The sequence below is a fragment of the Misgurnus anguillicaudatus genome, chromosome 1, assembly GCF_027580225.2.
Source record: "Misgurnus anguillicaudatus chromosome 1, ASM2758022v2, whole genome shotgun sequence".
In the NCBI taxonomy this organism is placed as follows: domain Eukaryota; kingdom Metazoa; phylum Chordata; class Actinopteri; order Cypriniformes; family Cobitidae; genus Misgurnus; species Misgurnus anguillicaudatus.
The window spans coordinates 2,367,420-2,384,097 of NC_073337.2; the positions used below are offsets into that span (position 1 = coordinate 2,367,420).

Here is a 16,678-nt window from a genome sequence, read left to right on the forward strand (position 1 = left end):
AACTACCCAACAGGCTTAGAGTCAATACCGGGCTCTCTTTAGATTCTCGGTTCTTTCCTGGTGCCATGGGAGAGCTTCCACGCGATCAAACCATGATTTGCACGAAGCAGACCTCTAATTAATTAAGACTTGCCTGTAGTTTCCATAAGAGGAACATATGGGGCACAGGCGCGCCACAAGTTTGTGGATAGACAGCGCAGAGTACTGCAACGCGATGCAGGATAGAAAATGAGACCGCCGACCCACAACAGAAGTTTTTCTCAATCATGCCTCTTCGTTGTTATTTCTATCTTTAGTATGATAAAAAGACAAGAGGATGGTTTTTATAGGGTTCCTCATCTCTTCAGCTTGAGAGACAGATACAGCGTTCCCAGACGTACAATCCTACTGAATCATCAAGCCGTACCCCCCTCTCCCGCTGATCAAATATCATCAGCTTGAAGAAATCAAGACTTTCGCTGGGAAACGGAGAGACGGATGGAGGAAGACGGCAGGGGAGAGAAGATGACATTATAATGAAGCCCAGTAAATACCTGTTTTACTGCGTGGTTAAGTCTGTTCCATTTTACTGCAGTGCCAAATGCCCCGATTCCCAGCATGCACCACGACCAGAAGGACCCTGATCTCCACATCGCCTACCATTGAAGGTGGAGAGCGAGGAAAGGTGGAAAAACCAAAGGGGGTTGGTAGGAAAATATAAATGTCAAGGAACAAAGGAATTGAAGAAAGCAAACGTATCCCCAATAGACTGAGCGGGGAATAGTTGCGTGCCAGAAAGTGTGAACGTATTTTGCCGCATACTTTGTGCAATTATCAAACCAAGACCAAAGTAAGATTTTCCCCACAGGTGCACTGTGTGCTCCTTTAAAGAAGCCATTAGACTGACACCGGTGCACAGCTCATTACAGAAGGCGGTTATAAGCCATAGGTTTTCTGTTTATAAGTCTCTCAGCCCCTTTTATGTTGGGCACATTGTGATCTTGTGTGGTTGTAAACACCAGCACTCAGATGCAGAGAGCTTAGAGTGACACCTTTAGTGTGCAATTGTGGGAGAGTATTTTTATAACATTTACGAGTTCGGCTTCTAAGCGTTCTTACATGCACCGCTGCTCTTTTGTATTCATGGAGCGCAAATGTTCACAGCGAAGTTTCTTGCACACATTTGTATAAAGATTTATGTACCAGGTTACATCTGCATTTATGCAGGTCTTTCTCCTCGCGCCCACACTCTTACATGTAAATGAAAAGACCCGACAGGTGATGGCGACACGCTGAAGTTAATAAAGCCAAAGTGCTGCAGGCGGATCGTAGGTTTATGGTCCATTTTAAGCACACAGATATAAAACAGTCAAACAGAAGCCTTTTATGACCGGCTGGGTGGTGGCCGACGCGGCTTTCATTGAGAGGAGCTTATTTTTATTCGAAATGTTATTTTCTCATCCTGGCACACAAACAGCCGGTTTGCAGCATCCACAGTTTTTTATCATGCCTCTTTAAGTTTATAAGGACTTTATTTAAAGGCATCCAACAGCTTTGTGTAAGAAACGGGATGAAATTTGGAGTAGTAATTTGTGTCTGTGAAATCCAAGGTAAAGTCTAAGTATCAATCTTAGACATGATCTTACTCAGTGAGTATAAAATATAACAAGGTTATATTTTCGCATTTATGTAAAAAACAATAAATCACAAAACAAAATGACTTTAGCTGGGTTTTCACAGACTGGGTCACATATTATTTATATTTAAGGGATTTTTTTTATTCCATTTTTACAAACTTTTAGGTCACCACATTAGTAAGCTGCATATAATTAAGCACAAGACAATCCCAGGCAATGGGATGTCTTTGTGGCTCTGCGAAGACAGCTGTTAGCTCTAAGCAAACCATTCTGTTTCTTTATGAATCGCTTGTGTTTGACCCAACAACGAGGGTGCGTGTAGAGAAACCATCTTGGGATTAGATGTTACATTACTGTCTCGGACAAATTAGTTTTGGCAGTTTCAGGTTCAGGACTTTTTTTGAGTTCCTGAGGTCTCTGTGGAATGCTGTAGAATGTTCCAGTCTGTTTTCCAAACCTCTGAAGACTGACGAGAGATGGAGCTGTAGTGGTAACAGAGAACAGAGGTGAAACAAAACTGTGGTCAAAATCAGCTCGACAAGGTCGTCATCGCTAACGCGGTGGCGAGAGCCTTTCTCAACACTCAAAGGAAACGAAAAGAGAGAGAGGGGTCGAGTGAGGCGGGGAGAGAGTTAAAGATGGAGAAATGGAAATGGGGCAGGGAGAAAAGAGGGAGGTGCTGTGTATCTTACACATGAAAGCTGTGATTCTGCCACTCATCGCCTCTCGAGTCAAGCAGGTCAGGAGAGAGGTAACAGACGCCAGTCGGGAGGCTCACTATCCAAAGCACTGGTGGATGGGACACAGTGATTTTGTTCTTTATTTGGTTCATCTCTACAGTGTGTGTGTAGTGGAAATGACCCCGCCACGGAGGTTTTTGGCAAAAAGGCTTGCATGCAGTTAGAGGGTTTTGCAATCAAAGACGGCCAAATACCAGTGAAATGACTAAAGTGCAATTTGTGGAAATAAGGCACTTCAATTATTGAATAATAACCGTTTCATTGCCATTAAAGTGAAATTACTGACCCTAAACGTAATAACCTGATAAAAATGCTCATTTAAAGGTTAAATTCAATTTTATTTATATAGCGCTTTTCACAATTGGTAATTGTTTCAAAGCAGCTTTACATTAATAGAAGCAGGGAAAAACACAGAAAAATCATAATACTGATATTTGCTGTGGCTATGAATCAACATTATAAGCGAGCGTATTACTAATGTAACGTATAGAAGAGGTTGCTAAGTTAAGCCAATGAAGGCTGACTCCACGGGTAGAAAAAAACCCTAGGAGGGAAAAAATCCCTGACTTTTTTAGCCGGGATAAAAAGTCCTAGTAGGAAAAAACCCTTGGGAGATATATATATTGTATGTATTAGGGGTGGAACGGTACACAGAAGTCCCGGTTCGGTTCGTACCTCGGTTCAGGCGCCACGGTTCGATTCACTTTCGGTACAATGAAGGGAAAAGCAAAACAAAAATTAAAGATTTTTTTAGTACTTAAGCTAATCTTAAAAACATAGGTGTCCTTATCAGTGTTATTTTGAGATGTCATGAATATGAACTGAAATGCATTTAACATACTATCTCGTATTTCAAAAATGTATACCACTTTAAGTAATCTTGTACTCATCTTTCATACAAATATGGGTTCAAATGTCAAGTGTTACCTAAATACATTTTAAAATTACATTTTGGCCTTATTCCATATTAATGTACTAAAGAACAAAAAAAAGGCTCTAATTAGGATGAATTAATAGGTGTGTACGACTTCACGAGGCGCTGCAAGAAACGACAAGTGGATGACGTCAGAGTAACGCGAGAGCGATTTGAAATCAGCCTCCTCCGCAAGATTTCTCGCGGTACTCTGACGCTGATGGCGCTGCGTAAAGTTGAGCACGCTTAAAAAACTGAAAGCAGCTGAACTCGTCAGAACTGCCCTGCGTATGCCTGTTGTATATAGCAGGATAATTTATCTCCTACTTCTCAGCGTGAGAAATACAAAGTGTGGCGTTTGAACTGACTGAAATGCGTGTTTGTCAAGGTGAATGCGTGAGACTTGAGAGCCCTGATTAGATGTATTTCCACTCACATACCTAACAATTGCTGAACAACGCCGATGCAAAGTCCTCGTCTTTTCCACCACTCTCTCGCCTGTACTATTGTAACTGACTGGAAAACTGAAGTTTTGCCAAACTTCCGATGGCTGGCGGAGCGTCTACTCTTGTGGAACACCACTTGCCATCCTCGCTATCTCTGCTCACTAACTGACTGGACCAGCGTCGACGTGACAAAAAAACTGCAGAGTGCCAGAATGTAGACGGGCTCTGATAGAGCCCATACATAGGCGGAGCTCGGCTGCATCGGCGCCAATCAGAGCTTCAGAGCTAAAGCGGGGCAACAGATTAGCTGTCCATAAAGAACCCGCGTATCTAACAGTAGTTCCGCATTACATTAATTATTTTGCACGCAAGTTTTTTTATTTTCATACCGTGTATTCTCCGTTTAAATTCATGCACCGAACCGTGACCCCCGTACCGATTCGGTTCGAAACGAATACATGTATTGTTCCACCCCTAGTATGTATATATATATATGTATATGAGTAAGGAGATTAAACGGGTTCTGCCAGTGGTCGTTGGTCAGACATCAGCTGGGCATCACGTTGAAGGACGGCTAGTAAATCAGGAATGTTCCGACCTTCACATTTACCGGAACTGGGTCTGTTTGTCTCATTGTCCTCGGGATCGAGGTTTAAGTCAGCTCGGTTCCAGACAGGCTAACTATTGCGGCATAAGTATATTACCCAAAGGTGCAGTGTGTACCAACACACAACCAACAGCTCAGTTCACAGCTCACCCCTTGCTTTTGAAACGCATAGAGAAGCTACGGTAGCCGACACAGGACAAACATGTCATTGTTGGAGACAATTTAATAACAACGTTTTTCCATTATGAGCTTCTGTAGAAACATGGCGGGACAAAATGGCGTCTTCCATGTAGGGGGACCCTCGGTGTAGATAAAAACGTCTCATTCTAAGGCAATAAACACATAACGGTTAATTATGAAAGGTCTTTATACACCCCTGATCATATAGATTTGTATGTTATTTTGCATTTCTGTCAAGAGATCCTTCTAAAAATTACACACTGCTCCTTTAAAAGAAAACATATCAGGTGCACTTAGAGGGTTTTGCATCTGAACTCTTCATTTAATAATGGTCCCATACTTTTAACAGATACAACAAGGATAAAAATAGTACACCCAGATGCCCTTTCTTTTGGTCTAACCGTGCTGAATCATGTGATGGGGAGCTGGATTTCCATCCAAAGCTAATCTTTTCAAAATTCCCTAAAAAGAAAAAGAAAGATATGTGAATTAGGCGCGTTTCCATCAAGTTGTTTAAGCAAATGACGTTGGTATTGGTAACCTAGTAACCAACAGTAAACAAAACAATGCATGCTTGAGAAATAGAGACAGGACTGCATTTAGTTACGAGTGGGCGTTTGAATCTCCTATTATTCGCATTTACTCTTTTTCGCAAGTCAAAAACCATCTCAAGGGAGTGTTAAAATGTTTTTGTGAATTTTGGGATTTTTGTATTTGAAATTTGATGTTTCCATCACTCGTTTCTTCAAAATGCGAATACAATCAGTGTGATGGAAACCCAGCAAGTGAAATGACACAATACACTTTGTCGTTTGTTCCTGGTACTGTCGTCTCCTCAGCAAAACCTAGTCTTTTGGAGAAAGAGGGAAAGGAGACATGGCAGTCAACATGGCAGCTGTGAGAGAGGAAGTCCTGCCTTACAATTAAAAGATCCCATTGCTTTTATTGGCACGTCCATCACCTGATCTCTTTGCTCTGGAACGTAACTCCACTTTAGCCAGACCAAACAGAGGAATAGCCTGATTTGAGCTAAATAAGCTATCCTTTTACAATTCACTTTAAATTAGATTTAATGGTGAATTACTGTACATTACTAACACAAAAGCTTGGCAAATAGTTGCAGAGGTTTAGGTTTTTCCCTTTTAGTACATATGAAAATAACAGGGCGGGGCATTACCAAAATGGCTGCCACTTGCTTATAAAGAACTATGCTTGCTCACATAGCTGCTCCATCTGATACCCATCAGTCCCATATGTAGGCCCTCCACCTCTTCAATCAGCCCAAGAGCTTCGCTGTTTACACCCATCTTTGTTCTGCTACGTCCCAAGTCGTTCACATCCTTCTTATGCTAAATGTTTAGCTTTAGGCTGTGTCAGACACTTATTTCTCTCATTCAAGTGTTTTTTTGTTTTTTTTCTGTCATGTACATAAACTATTGCTTCCTTGAAAGACGCCCAGAAGATTCCCCGCTGAGGGCAGAATTTCCCTGCAGAGATACTTTGATGATAATGACTTTTTGCTTTGGGGGGCCAATTTTATGGCACTTTTCTGGCCAGACAGCCACACGCACACTACATCAATGATCACAGGACTGTGAATTAAAGGTCAGCCGCCCACCACCAGAGGCGGAGTAAAAGGATGGAGAAATAGTGACTGGTACACAGACCCAAAGGTCTCGCACACCTGGCTAATGTTTGTCCAAAACGATGACTGTACTGTAAAGTACTTTAGGTATTTTTAGGCCACAGCTTATAACAGCTCTGTATCAAATTTAGTGAGCTTTGTTCCCTATTGCTTACAGGACACAGATAGCTGCCTTTCAAGACAACATCCTAACGAATCCTTTTAAGTGACCAATTAAGAGCACTTCACAAAGACAGCACAGAAGATTTAACGCACAGTTGTTTACCATTAGGATGCTACTAAGCTAAAGCATGATACTCTTGCAAGCTAAAACTACATTGTTACAATTTTTATTCAGTGTATTTTATTGGTAATATATATTTTTATGCTACTTTAAAGGGACAGTAAGTAGGGTTTTAAGTGTTTTATTAATCAAAATCAATTTCTTTATTCATAAATATGTCCTCGTTGGTGTCAAATGACTTCTTCCAGTGATCTGACTTTTCTTTGTAAGCTTAGAATTTCTTCTCTTTATGTACATTGAGCAAGTAAGTCCAAGGAGGCTTCCATCTCGTTTTGCCATACTGATAAACTGATAAATATAATAGCAGAGAGGGACAAAAAGCACTTGCCTACCAATGCATTTCCACAATGCGTTTTCATTCAGAACACATGAACCAGTAGAAACAGACAAGGAGATCAGTACATAACGGCCACCGTAATTGCAACACGCATTTGGAAAAGTGAGGCGCTAGAGAGCACTATTTGTTTGAATGCAAAATACAATTTCACCACTAGATGGGGGTAAATCCTACTTATTGTCCCTTTAACTTAAAAAATTAAGTTAACCTCTTACACTCTGAGGCTATTTTGGGGATTTTCGCCTGGATTTGGCCCACCCAATTTCAAAAGCTTCTCATACCCACAAGCAGAGGTGAACATACAAAAGTTTGGTATCATTTTACAGGAAACCCTTTGAAATTACATAAAACACTGTTGAAAGTGCTAAACATGGTTGTATGTGATGTCAGTCCTCTAATAAACACAAAAATAAATAGGCGCTTTTTGATGTTTTTTTTCTAAAGTCTGTATTTAAAAGTGTATAACTCTGGCCCTGGTTGCCTCAGCTCCCTGCAGACAGTTTTGTTTGATTCCAGCAATTGCCAGCTTACAGAGGAAAAAAGATTTTTTTCTCTATCATAATCTATGCAAAAGTTATTTTACTCCAACTGATGGGAGGAATTATACGCTTATGGTATACAATTTCTGCCAAAAAACATTTGAAGTGCTCCCATAACCACATACAGTGGAATAAATGCAATATCTTTATATCATTTTGCAGAAAACCCTTTGAAGTTACATAAAAAGCTGCTGTTTGTGACAAATAGTGTTATTTATGTTGTTTTTCATATGATAAAACACCAAATGTTCTTTTTTTATGTTGTAAACACTGTCTCTGATAGTGTATAACTCTGGTTCTGTGTGCTCTAGCAGACTGCAGACAGTTCTGGTTGTTAGCAGCAGCAGACAGTAACACCCAAAAAAAGAATGAACTCTTTAACATGTCGCATTCAAAAGTTATTCTCATTTTACTGAAGTGTGCGAAAATACATTTTTCATATAAATATTAATTTTTTGTTTTGCACATATAATAAATAGCAAGGAATTATTCATGCACACAACCAAATAAAATGCTGTGGACTCATTTTTTTAGAGTAGGACCTAAAATAAAAGGTGGTGTAGCATTTGTGGCTATATGTGCTATCTGAGGCTGTCCACACTCAAGTTTCCCATATGTTTACACAAGACGATTTTTTACCTCACTATTCATTCGACGATTGTTGGATATGTGATAATAATAGGACAAAAATAACGCTGCAAAAATTATTCCTGAGAGTGAGAGATTTCATTTGATATAAGACGTGCCCATGTTCGTCATACTTGAAAAATATGAAATATGTGAATATTAAATTATATTAAAAAATATGGGGGGGGTGATAGTGTAAATTAAGTGTAACTAACTTTCTTACAGTAAAACATATCTCAAAGTGATGCATATCTGCAGAAAGAAGAGAGTCTAAGCTTTCAAACAGTATCTCATATGTGGTACTGGGTCCATGACAGACCATTCAAAATTAAAGGAATATTTTATATTAAGTCAAAATAAGATAATTCTGGACCCGGTACATGAATTTGCGTCTACCGCGTCTAGTTTGCCACTTGAAGATTTTGAGTTTACTCACTTCATTCGCACGTGAAATTCTAGTCATCGAGACATTCATGCGAAAATTTGTGTCATGGGAGGAGTTTCTGCGACTCTGCTGAGACTCCGCTCGCTTCCTGTAATCACGTCACTACTAGAGCAAGCTCCTGATTGGTTAACGCATCGCGTTTTTCCGCCGCGGAAACGCTCAATTCGCGCCACTTTAAACGCCTCATTTGTGCCGTGAGACCTCCAAACACGCGTCAACGCGTCTTCACATTGACTTAACCTTAAAATCACTCGCAATTGACGCCTCTACCGTGGCTGGTGTGAACGCAGAATAAGTTCATGTTAGCTGATGCATTTACTCATGCTGGCAAATACAGCCTTATTGTAATATGTTACCTAATTATCATACAGAATTTTATTTCTAAAAGATATGCATCTCTTGCATTCTTGGATTCCCTTCATACAAATGATGCTCCATTAGGGAAAACCAATGTATTTTTGAAGGCAGCAAAAATAAAGAAACCTAGCCTTTAAATTTTGCCTCACCAAGTTTCTACAACATTTTGTTGTAAAACATACAAATAGCATATGAGGATAAGTATCCAACTCTTTTCAAGTCTATTATGGAACCTTAAATTGTTTTTTTGTCACTCTCTGTGGTTGATTGAAAGTGTTGGGTGCACCCTCAGGGGTACGGGGAGGTGCTGTGAATGGAGCGGGGAGGACTGCCCTACAGTAGTTTTTCCTCTCCAGTCATTCAAATTTGCTGCATTGACACGAGCGGATAGCAATTATTAAAATTGCACTGCATATATATAAAAATATTTTTTTGAAGGAAAATAATTCTCATGTTTTTACTGGAAAGACAATCGTTAAAAGCAACAACATATAGTTTCAAAAGGCAGGGACATAAACCTTAGTTTATTTACTGCTTTTCTATACTAATTCCCCTTTTTTCATAACGATTTTATTATATTGAACAAAATGATAAGTTTTTTTGTTACACTTACTTTTAAGAGTAAAATGAAGGATTCATTGATCATCTACCGGACACACTGACATGGTGTTTGTTGTGTCTCTATCAAATGCGGTTCGGGCCGGCCGAGCGTTTTCACATTTGTTCGGCCGCAACCTCCGTGCTTCAGAGAAACGTTTCAACTCGAACCAGATCCAGGATCGGGAGCTTGGGATCAGATGGCGGGGTGGGAGAATCACATCCGCATGTTCTCATGTCTTTAATAGACTTCCAAGGTCTTTTTATTGGGTCGGTTTGTTGGCTGATGTTGTTTGATGTTACCATGTTTTTGGCCTTCTTGACGCTTTCCTCAGCCAGAGGATGGACACCTGTTGTTCCTTTCCGGTTCTTCTATAAACATTTGAGATTCCTTTCTCTCGCACCCAGAACGGTACGGAGAAATCCTCCCGTGGGGTGAAATGACTTGGCTGTATGATATATTTTTTTCAAGGGACATCTGTTACCAAAGTGTTTTTTTTTCTTTTTGACTTTTAGCTGAGGTCATGCTGCTGTTTTTAGATCATGTTATTTGACGCATTTCACTAATAATCTGGTGAGCTGAATCCACCAGAGTTACCAAAATTTCAGTTGCCAATCCCAATACCAGTAAACGTTTACGGTTCTTGATACTCATTTCAATACCACAGGATACACGGATATGCTGTTAAACCTACAGTCCTCTTTTGAAGTGGTTTTCCCTTTTTCTTATTAAAGTGGTTTTCAGTATATTATTAATAACATATTTGACATTCACCAAGACATGGATGTGTTAGCTTGAATATTTCACCGAATGCAGAAAACAGATGCAGAAATGAGCATTCAGCCACCTGTCAACCAGAAAGCCTGGGTACTGAAGTCGATATTACTGATATTACTGTACAACTGTTACAGTATCCAAAGAAACGGAAACTTGTACTCACTACTACAGCGTCAGGTCTCTTTGTGGCCTAGGACGCCGCTACAACACTCATTTTTCTGGTCCTCAGGGTTCCAAAAGGCAACCCCAGATGGGAACAAAATGATCTCACATTGAATTAAAGTACTGTAAGCTGCATATATGTGTGTTAGTACGTAAGACAGCTGCAAGTCATTTGTGACCCAACTGTGTGAGTTGAGCTTTTGTTCTACAGACTCGTTCCTGCTCATCTCCTAATTGGTTGTGCGAGCTGTGTAGCGCTGGGCAGATTCCCCAGCGTTCCCCACCGGATCCCGGCCGGTCCCAACGGTACGGCATGTGGCTTTGATTTGTGGCTTCCCTAAGGTGTCTCCTTCTATCATCTGTGCGGTTTTGGTACCAAAAGCATTACCGTAATGAGATATTGACCGAGCAAAAAGGATTACTGTCGCTTTAAATCAAAGCAAAGTGATTGCGGTCTGCCTGCAAGAGGAAAGCGCCAGTTCAGTATGGTCAAAATAAGATAGAGGACTTGAAAAAAAGGCAAAGTCTTCATACCACACTCTGTGATCCGTACCCACGTCGCCCGCCTTGCGTTTTGAACTTCCTGTAATTGCTGACCTCGGTTACGGAAATATTCGACAGATGCATCTGGTTATCTATGTGCCTTGACATTGCCTCTCTTAGCAGGATTTTGTGGTGTGGGCTTTGCTGTCATCTTCATCGTCTGGGATTGTATGCGTCAGACCTCCGATATTAAAGGTGGAGTTTATCTGCACTGAGTTTATAGCTACGTTTGTGTGAATGGGATTTGTGCGTCTGTTTGCTTGGTTGTGCATGTTTGTAAAGTTCTGGGTTAAGTGCCTCAGGCCTGCCAAACGAGTCAGGACGTTTGTAGTGGATTTTGAAAAGCGGGGGGAAAAATAAATTGTGAATGTTCCTTGAAATGGTGGAAGGTAATGAACTCAAGATTGTTCCCGTATTCAGCGCTCCTCTGGAATCCCTCCACCTATCCCACAATGGTTATTTATTTGAGTCTCTAACCAGTACTTTCTCTTGCTATCTATCAAAGTGTTTCCCAAACTTTTTTGTGTTATGTACCCCCAAAGCCCCATAAGTAAGACTCAATTACCCCTTCATCCACACCAAATAAGATATGTGTTTGCGTTAACTCCTGTTCCTCACATTGTCTTGTGGCTTACTGCTTTATTTAAAAAAAAAACATTTAAAAAAGTTCCTACAAATTGTTTATTGCATCAGTGCCATAAAATAAATTTTTTTTGTTCCCCAAAGAACCTCCATTCATGATTCTAGACCGCAAAACCAGTTTGCACATGTATATTTGTAGCAATATCCAACAATACATTGTATGGGTCAAATCAATCGATTTTTATGCCAAAAGTCATTCGGATATTATGTAAATATTATTTTCTATTAAGATATTTTGTAAATTTCCTAATGCAAATATAAGAAATTCCAGATTTTTAAATAGTACACATAGTATTTATGTAGTTTATACATTATAAAACCTATATTTTGATTCAACATTTATATATGTTATCTCTATCAAACTACTCCGCTGTTCATTTATATGATCTCAGTACTGATTTTCTTGTCCTGTTCATCAGCAGCTGATTTCCAAATCTCTCTATTGTTTCCCTCTTTATTGATTTGGCCTCATTACAATTCTTCCCTTTTGTTGGTTCAGCGAGGGTTCATGATAACAAGGTCTTGGCCCCTGATTTCTCCATAAAGATTTGCCCGTGCAGAGACTTGAAGTGTTGTGATTTCACTCTTAAATGACGAGTCATGGATCTGGCCTGACTCATAGGGGCAGACTGTGGATGCATGAGTCACATCCCTGAGATGGACAGCTTGGGTTACCCACAGTTACCACAGTCAGGGAGTTTATAATTCTTTTACCTCACACGCTGTAACTGCTCTGTGAACTGCACTCGCATGTTGATTAGTTTCGATGGGTTTTGAGAAGTTAAGACATTCAGATTTACTAAACGAGACAAATTTGCGCGAGAGTGCAATTCCAAAAAGGTGTGGATGGGATGGTAATATTTGCAAGTTATTTACTAGGCACAAAATGAATAACACAGGCACAACAGCTGATTTCCTTAATGACCAACGTAAGAGTTCAGGGTCGCAAATAAGCAGAGCTGATCTTCAGGTGGGTGATCTACTTACACCTGATGTGCTTGAGTTCAGCACCACGGACATCAGAGATGAAAATTCAAGGTGTAAAATCCCAGCTAATGAACCCAAAGTACACGGAGGACAAAAAAAAGTTTACAAGAAGTTTTGAAAAACCTGGTATTGTGTGACTTCTCCTGTGACTAAAAAATATATAAAATAATAACATGGCTTGGAAAACAATATTTTTGAATAATATGTTCTTCTGCCATTACAAATAAACTCTTATGTGTGGAAAAAATCCTCTGCCTTGTACTGTCTCTGCCAAGCCGCCTTATTACAATTGCAGCCATTTCAAGCGCAAAATGATTTAAGACATGCTTTTAAGACATCAGCATTAAATAATGGCGCAAATATCAGTAATATCACACGCGCAAACCTTAGTAAATCACGTTGTGTGAATCATTTAAATAATCTCCTCCTAAAAATTTTGCAGCAGAAAGGGAAACTCCTAGAAAATAACTAAACCACACCTTTTCAGTGCTCATTATTCACTCTGCGTCTTTAGTAAATCATGACAGTTGTTATTTAACTCCAAAATGATGGTTTGCGCTGGCGCAAATCTGACCCTAAATCTAAAGAATAGGGCAGCTAGGATGTTGCATCTACTGTATTTGACCCTGTCTGTGAAATCCAGGCTACAGTCTCATAATCTAAGATTTGAAGCATCAAAGTTTGATTTCAATCATTGATTTCACAATAATATCAATTTTTGAATTTGATTTTTGCACCGATGAGGTAATTGTTTGTCTGTGTTAGGCATTTTTGTATATATACTTAAACAATTCTCATTTATTCCCCAGGATTCTATACGGCATAAGGACGAGCGCATTGAGGAATTGGAGGAGGCGTTGCGTGAGAGCGTGCAAATCACAGCTGAGAGAGAGATGGTGTTGGCGCAAGAGGAAGCTGCCCGCACAAATGCCGAAAAACAGGTGAGAAATAACCCAAAAGTGTTCAGTGAATGAACAGATAAAGCTTACTGACCCCTGCTTCATATGTCTTATTTTAAGAGTCTACAAGTATATGACCCTGGACCACAAAAAAGTCATAAGTAGCGCGGGTATATTTGTAGCAATAGTAAACAATACATTGCATGGGTCCAATGTCAAAAATAAATAGCATATTAATTAAATATCATGTCTAATGAATATATTTTGTACATTTCTTACCATAAATATATAAAATGTATTTATCATTGGTGAAATGTGTTGCTAAGGACTTTTCTCAATATTTAGATTTTTTTCAGATTTATTTGTAAATAGCTGTATCTCCGCCAAATATTGTCCTGTCCCAACAAGCCATACATCATGACTGGTTTTGTAGTCTAGGGTCACATATAGGCAGGGGTGCACATTATTTTATTTTCTTTGGCGTGGTTCTTGAAGAAGCACCTGCAGATGTTGTTTGGTACTCACACTATTCATGGCAAAGACATCCTACATGCTGTCATCATCACTAATCTCTTGACTACTCTATTCACCATATATCTTTAGTTTAAGCATGGTAGACGATAATGTACATAAAATAAAATATGCCTGGTTATTGTTTTTAACCCATATAACCTTTAGAAATAACTACTAGCCTAACTCATATATATATTTTAAATACAAAGTTTATACACTCTAATATTCCCGTGGAGTATAGTGTCAATTTAAATGCACTGATCCAATATACACTCACCTAAAGGATTATTAGGAATACCTGTTCAATTTCTCAATGCAATTATCTAATCAACCAATCACATGGCAGTTGCTTTAATGCATTTAGGGGTGTGGTCCTGGTCAAGACAATCTCCTGAACTCCAAACTGAATGTCAGAATGTGTGAGAAAGGTGATTTAAGCAATTTTGAGCATGGCATGGTTGTTGGTGCCAGACGGGCCGGTCTGAGTATTTTTTACAATTTGCTCAGTTACTGGGATTTTAGCGCACAACCAACTACTAGGGTTTACAAAGAATGGTGTGAAAAGGGAAAAACATCCAGTATGGGGCAGTCCTGAGGCCAAAAATGCCTTGTTGATGCTAGAGGTCAGAGAAGAATGAGCCGACTGATTCAAGCTGATAGAAGAGCAACTTTAACTGAAATAACCACTCTTTACAACCGAGGTATGCAGCAAAGCATTTGTGAAGCCACAACCTTGAGGCGGATGGGGTACAACAGCAGAAGACCCCACCAGGTACCACTCATCTCCACTAAAAATAGGAAAAGAGGCTACAATTTGCTCACCAAAATTGTACAGTTGAAAACTGGAAAAATGTTGCCTTGTCTGATGAGTCTCGATTTCTGTTGAGACATTCAGATGGTAGAGTCAGAATTTGGCGTAAACAGAATGAGAACATGGATCAATCATGTCTAGTTACCACTGTGCAGGCTGGTGGTGGTGGTGTAATGGTGTAGGGGATGTTTTCTTGACACACTTTAGGCCCCTTAGTGCCAATTGGGCATCATTTAAATGCCACGGCCTACCTGAGCATTGTTTCTGATCATGTCCATCCTTTTATGACCACCATAAATCCATCCTCTGATGACTACTTCCAGCAGAATAATGCACCATGTCACAAAGCTTGAATAATTTCAAATTGGTTTCTTGAACATGACAATGAGTTCACTGTACTAAAATGGTCCTCACAGTCACCAGATCTCAACCCAATAGAGCATCTTTGGGATGTGGTGGAACGGGAGCTTCGTGCCCTGGATGTGCATCCCACAAAACAGCAAGATGCTATCCTATCAATATGGGCCAACATTTCTAAAGAATGCTTTCAGCACCTTGTTGAATCAATGCCACCTAGAATTAAGGCAGTTCTGAAGGCGAAAGGGGGGCAAACACAGTATTAGTATATAGTGTTCATAATAATCCTTTGGTGAGTGTAATGTTACACTTGCAGTTTATTTCTCAACTGCTTATATTCATTTAATGTGTAAAAGACTGTGTACTACTATAATCACAGCATTTTGAGATAATTTTGTGTTAAAATGTCCGCTTAAGTGCAAGAAAGCAAGCTCATGGTTTGTCAGGCCAGTGACTGTTGCATTACTGCTAATAACACATTCATTTTAAAACTTTTGTAATAATTCTCTTACAAATGAAGCACAGAGAAATCCCTTATGTTGCCGTAAATTAGGTAACTATGTTACAAAATTCCAGCAACCTTGGTACGCAAAAGCGCCTTTTAGAGCAGTTTCTGGTGCACATTTTAGTTAATTACCAGTTATGTGCAGCCCTGGATTTAGGATCTACACTTGCCATATTGTATTACTGATGCCAGTTTAACTTTAGACAAGTTGTATTGTAATCTGAATAATAATGCACTCAATGTTTACACCAGCAAGCATGCTAAAACATCATAAGCAAACTTTCTGCTGTAGAGTAAGAACATTGTTGACAATTGTTTTGTGACTTTCTGGCCAACTTGCAATAAGATTATGCACAAGGCACCCAGCTTTGGCAATGTTAGGTCATTGATCTGTCATTGTTGGTATACAGAATACTTTTAAAGTCTGATAATATGTAGTGATATATCTGGTAATGTTGCCTACCAATCTTAATAAAAAAGCATCATTAGGTATTTTTACTGTGAGCACTTTAGTGTATCTCAGCTATAGCAACACATGTGCACCACTTTAGTTTTAGAAGTTTCACCCAAAAATAAAACTAAACCAATATGACCAACTGTCCTCCATATGATACAAACGTGGAAAATTGTTAAGTGTTCCCACTGCACTGTTCCATACAATAAAATGGATGGAAACCAGAGACTTTAAACGGGACATTTTATGAAAATTTGACCTTTTCCATGTTTAAATGCTATAATTGGGTCCCCAGTGCTTCGACCAACCTAGAAAATGTGAAAAAGATCAACCCAGTAACTTAGTTTTGGTAAAGCATTCTCTGCAAGCATGTGAAAAAATAGGTATTTGAAATTTGGCTCAACTTATGATGTCAAAAGGGAATAATACCGCCCCTTAATCTGCACTATCCAACCTTGGTACTGCAAATGGCACATTTTTGCTCACAAAGTGTCAATTTTAACATGTTATAATAAATTATCTATATGGTATTTTGAGCTACAACTTCAGATATGTACTCTGGGGACACCAAAGATTTATTTGACATCTTAAAAAAGTCTTGTGAAATGTCCCCTTTAAACATATTTTTATATTTAAATTTTAAATAAAACTATTAAAACTATCAATTTACAGTTGAAAATCTTGATTTATACCCA

The 16,678-nt window shown here is 39.3% G+C and overlaps 1 protein-coding gene across 13 annotated transcripts in view; it reads left to right on the forward strand.

The window, feature by feature from the left end:
* erc1b (ELKS/RAB6-interacting/CAST family member 1b) overlaps window positions 1-16,678 on the forward strand; it is a 248,349-nt gene that overhangs the window by 113,754 nt on the left and 117,917 nt on the right. For all 13 annotated transcript variants that reach the window (XM_055191233.2, XM_055191223.2, XM_055191224.2 and 10 more), the window contains one exon: window positions 13,254-13,385. In XM_055191233.2, the coding sequence (XP_055047208.2) occupies window positions 13,254-13,385 (132 nt within the window). The remainder of the gene's footprint in view (window positions 1-13,253; window positions 13,386-16,678) is intronic.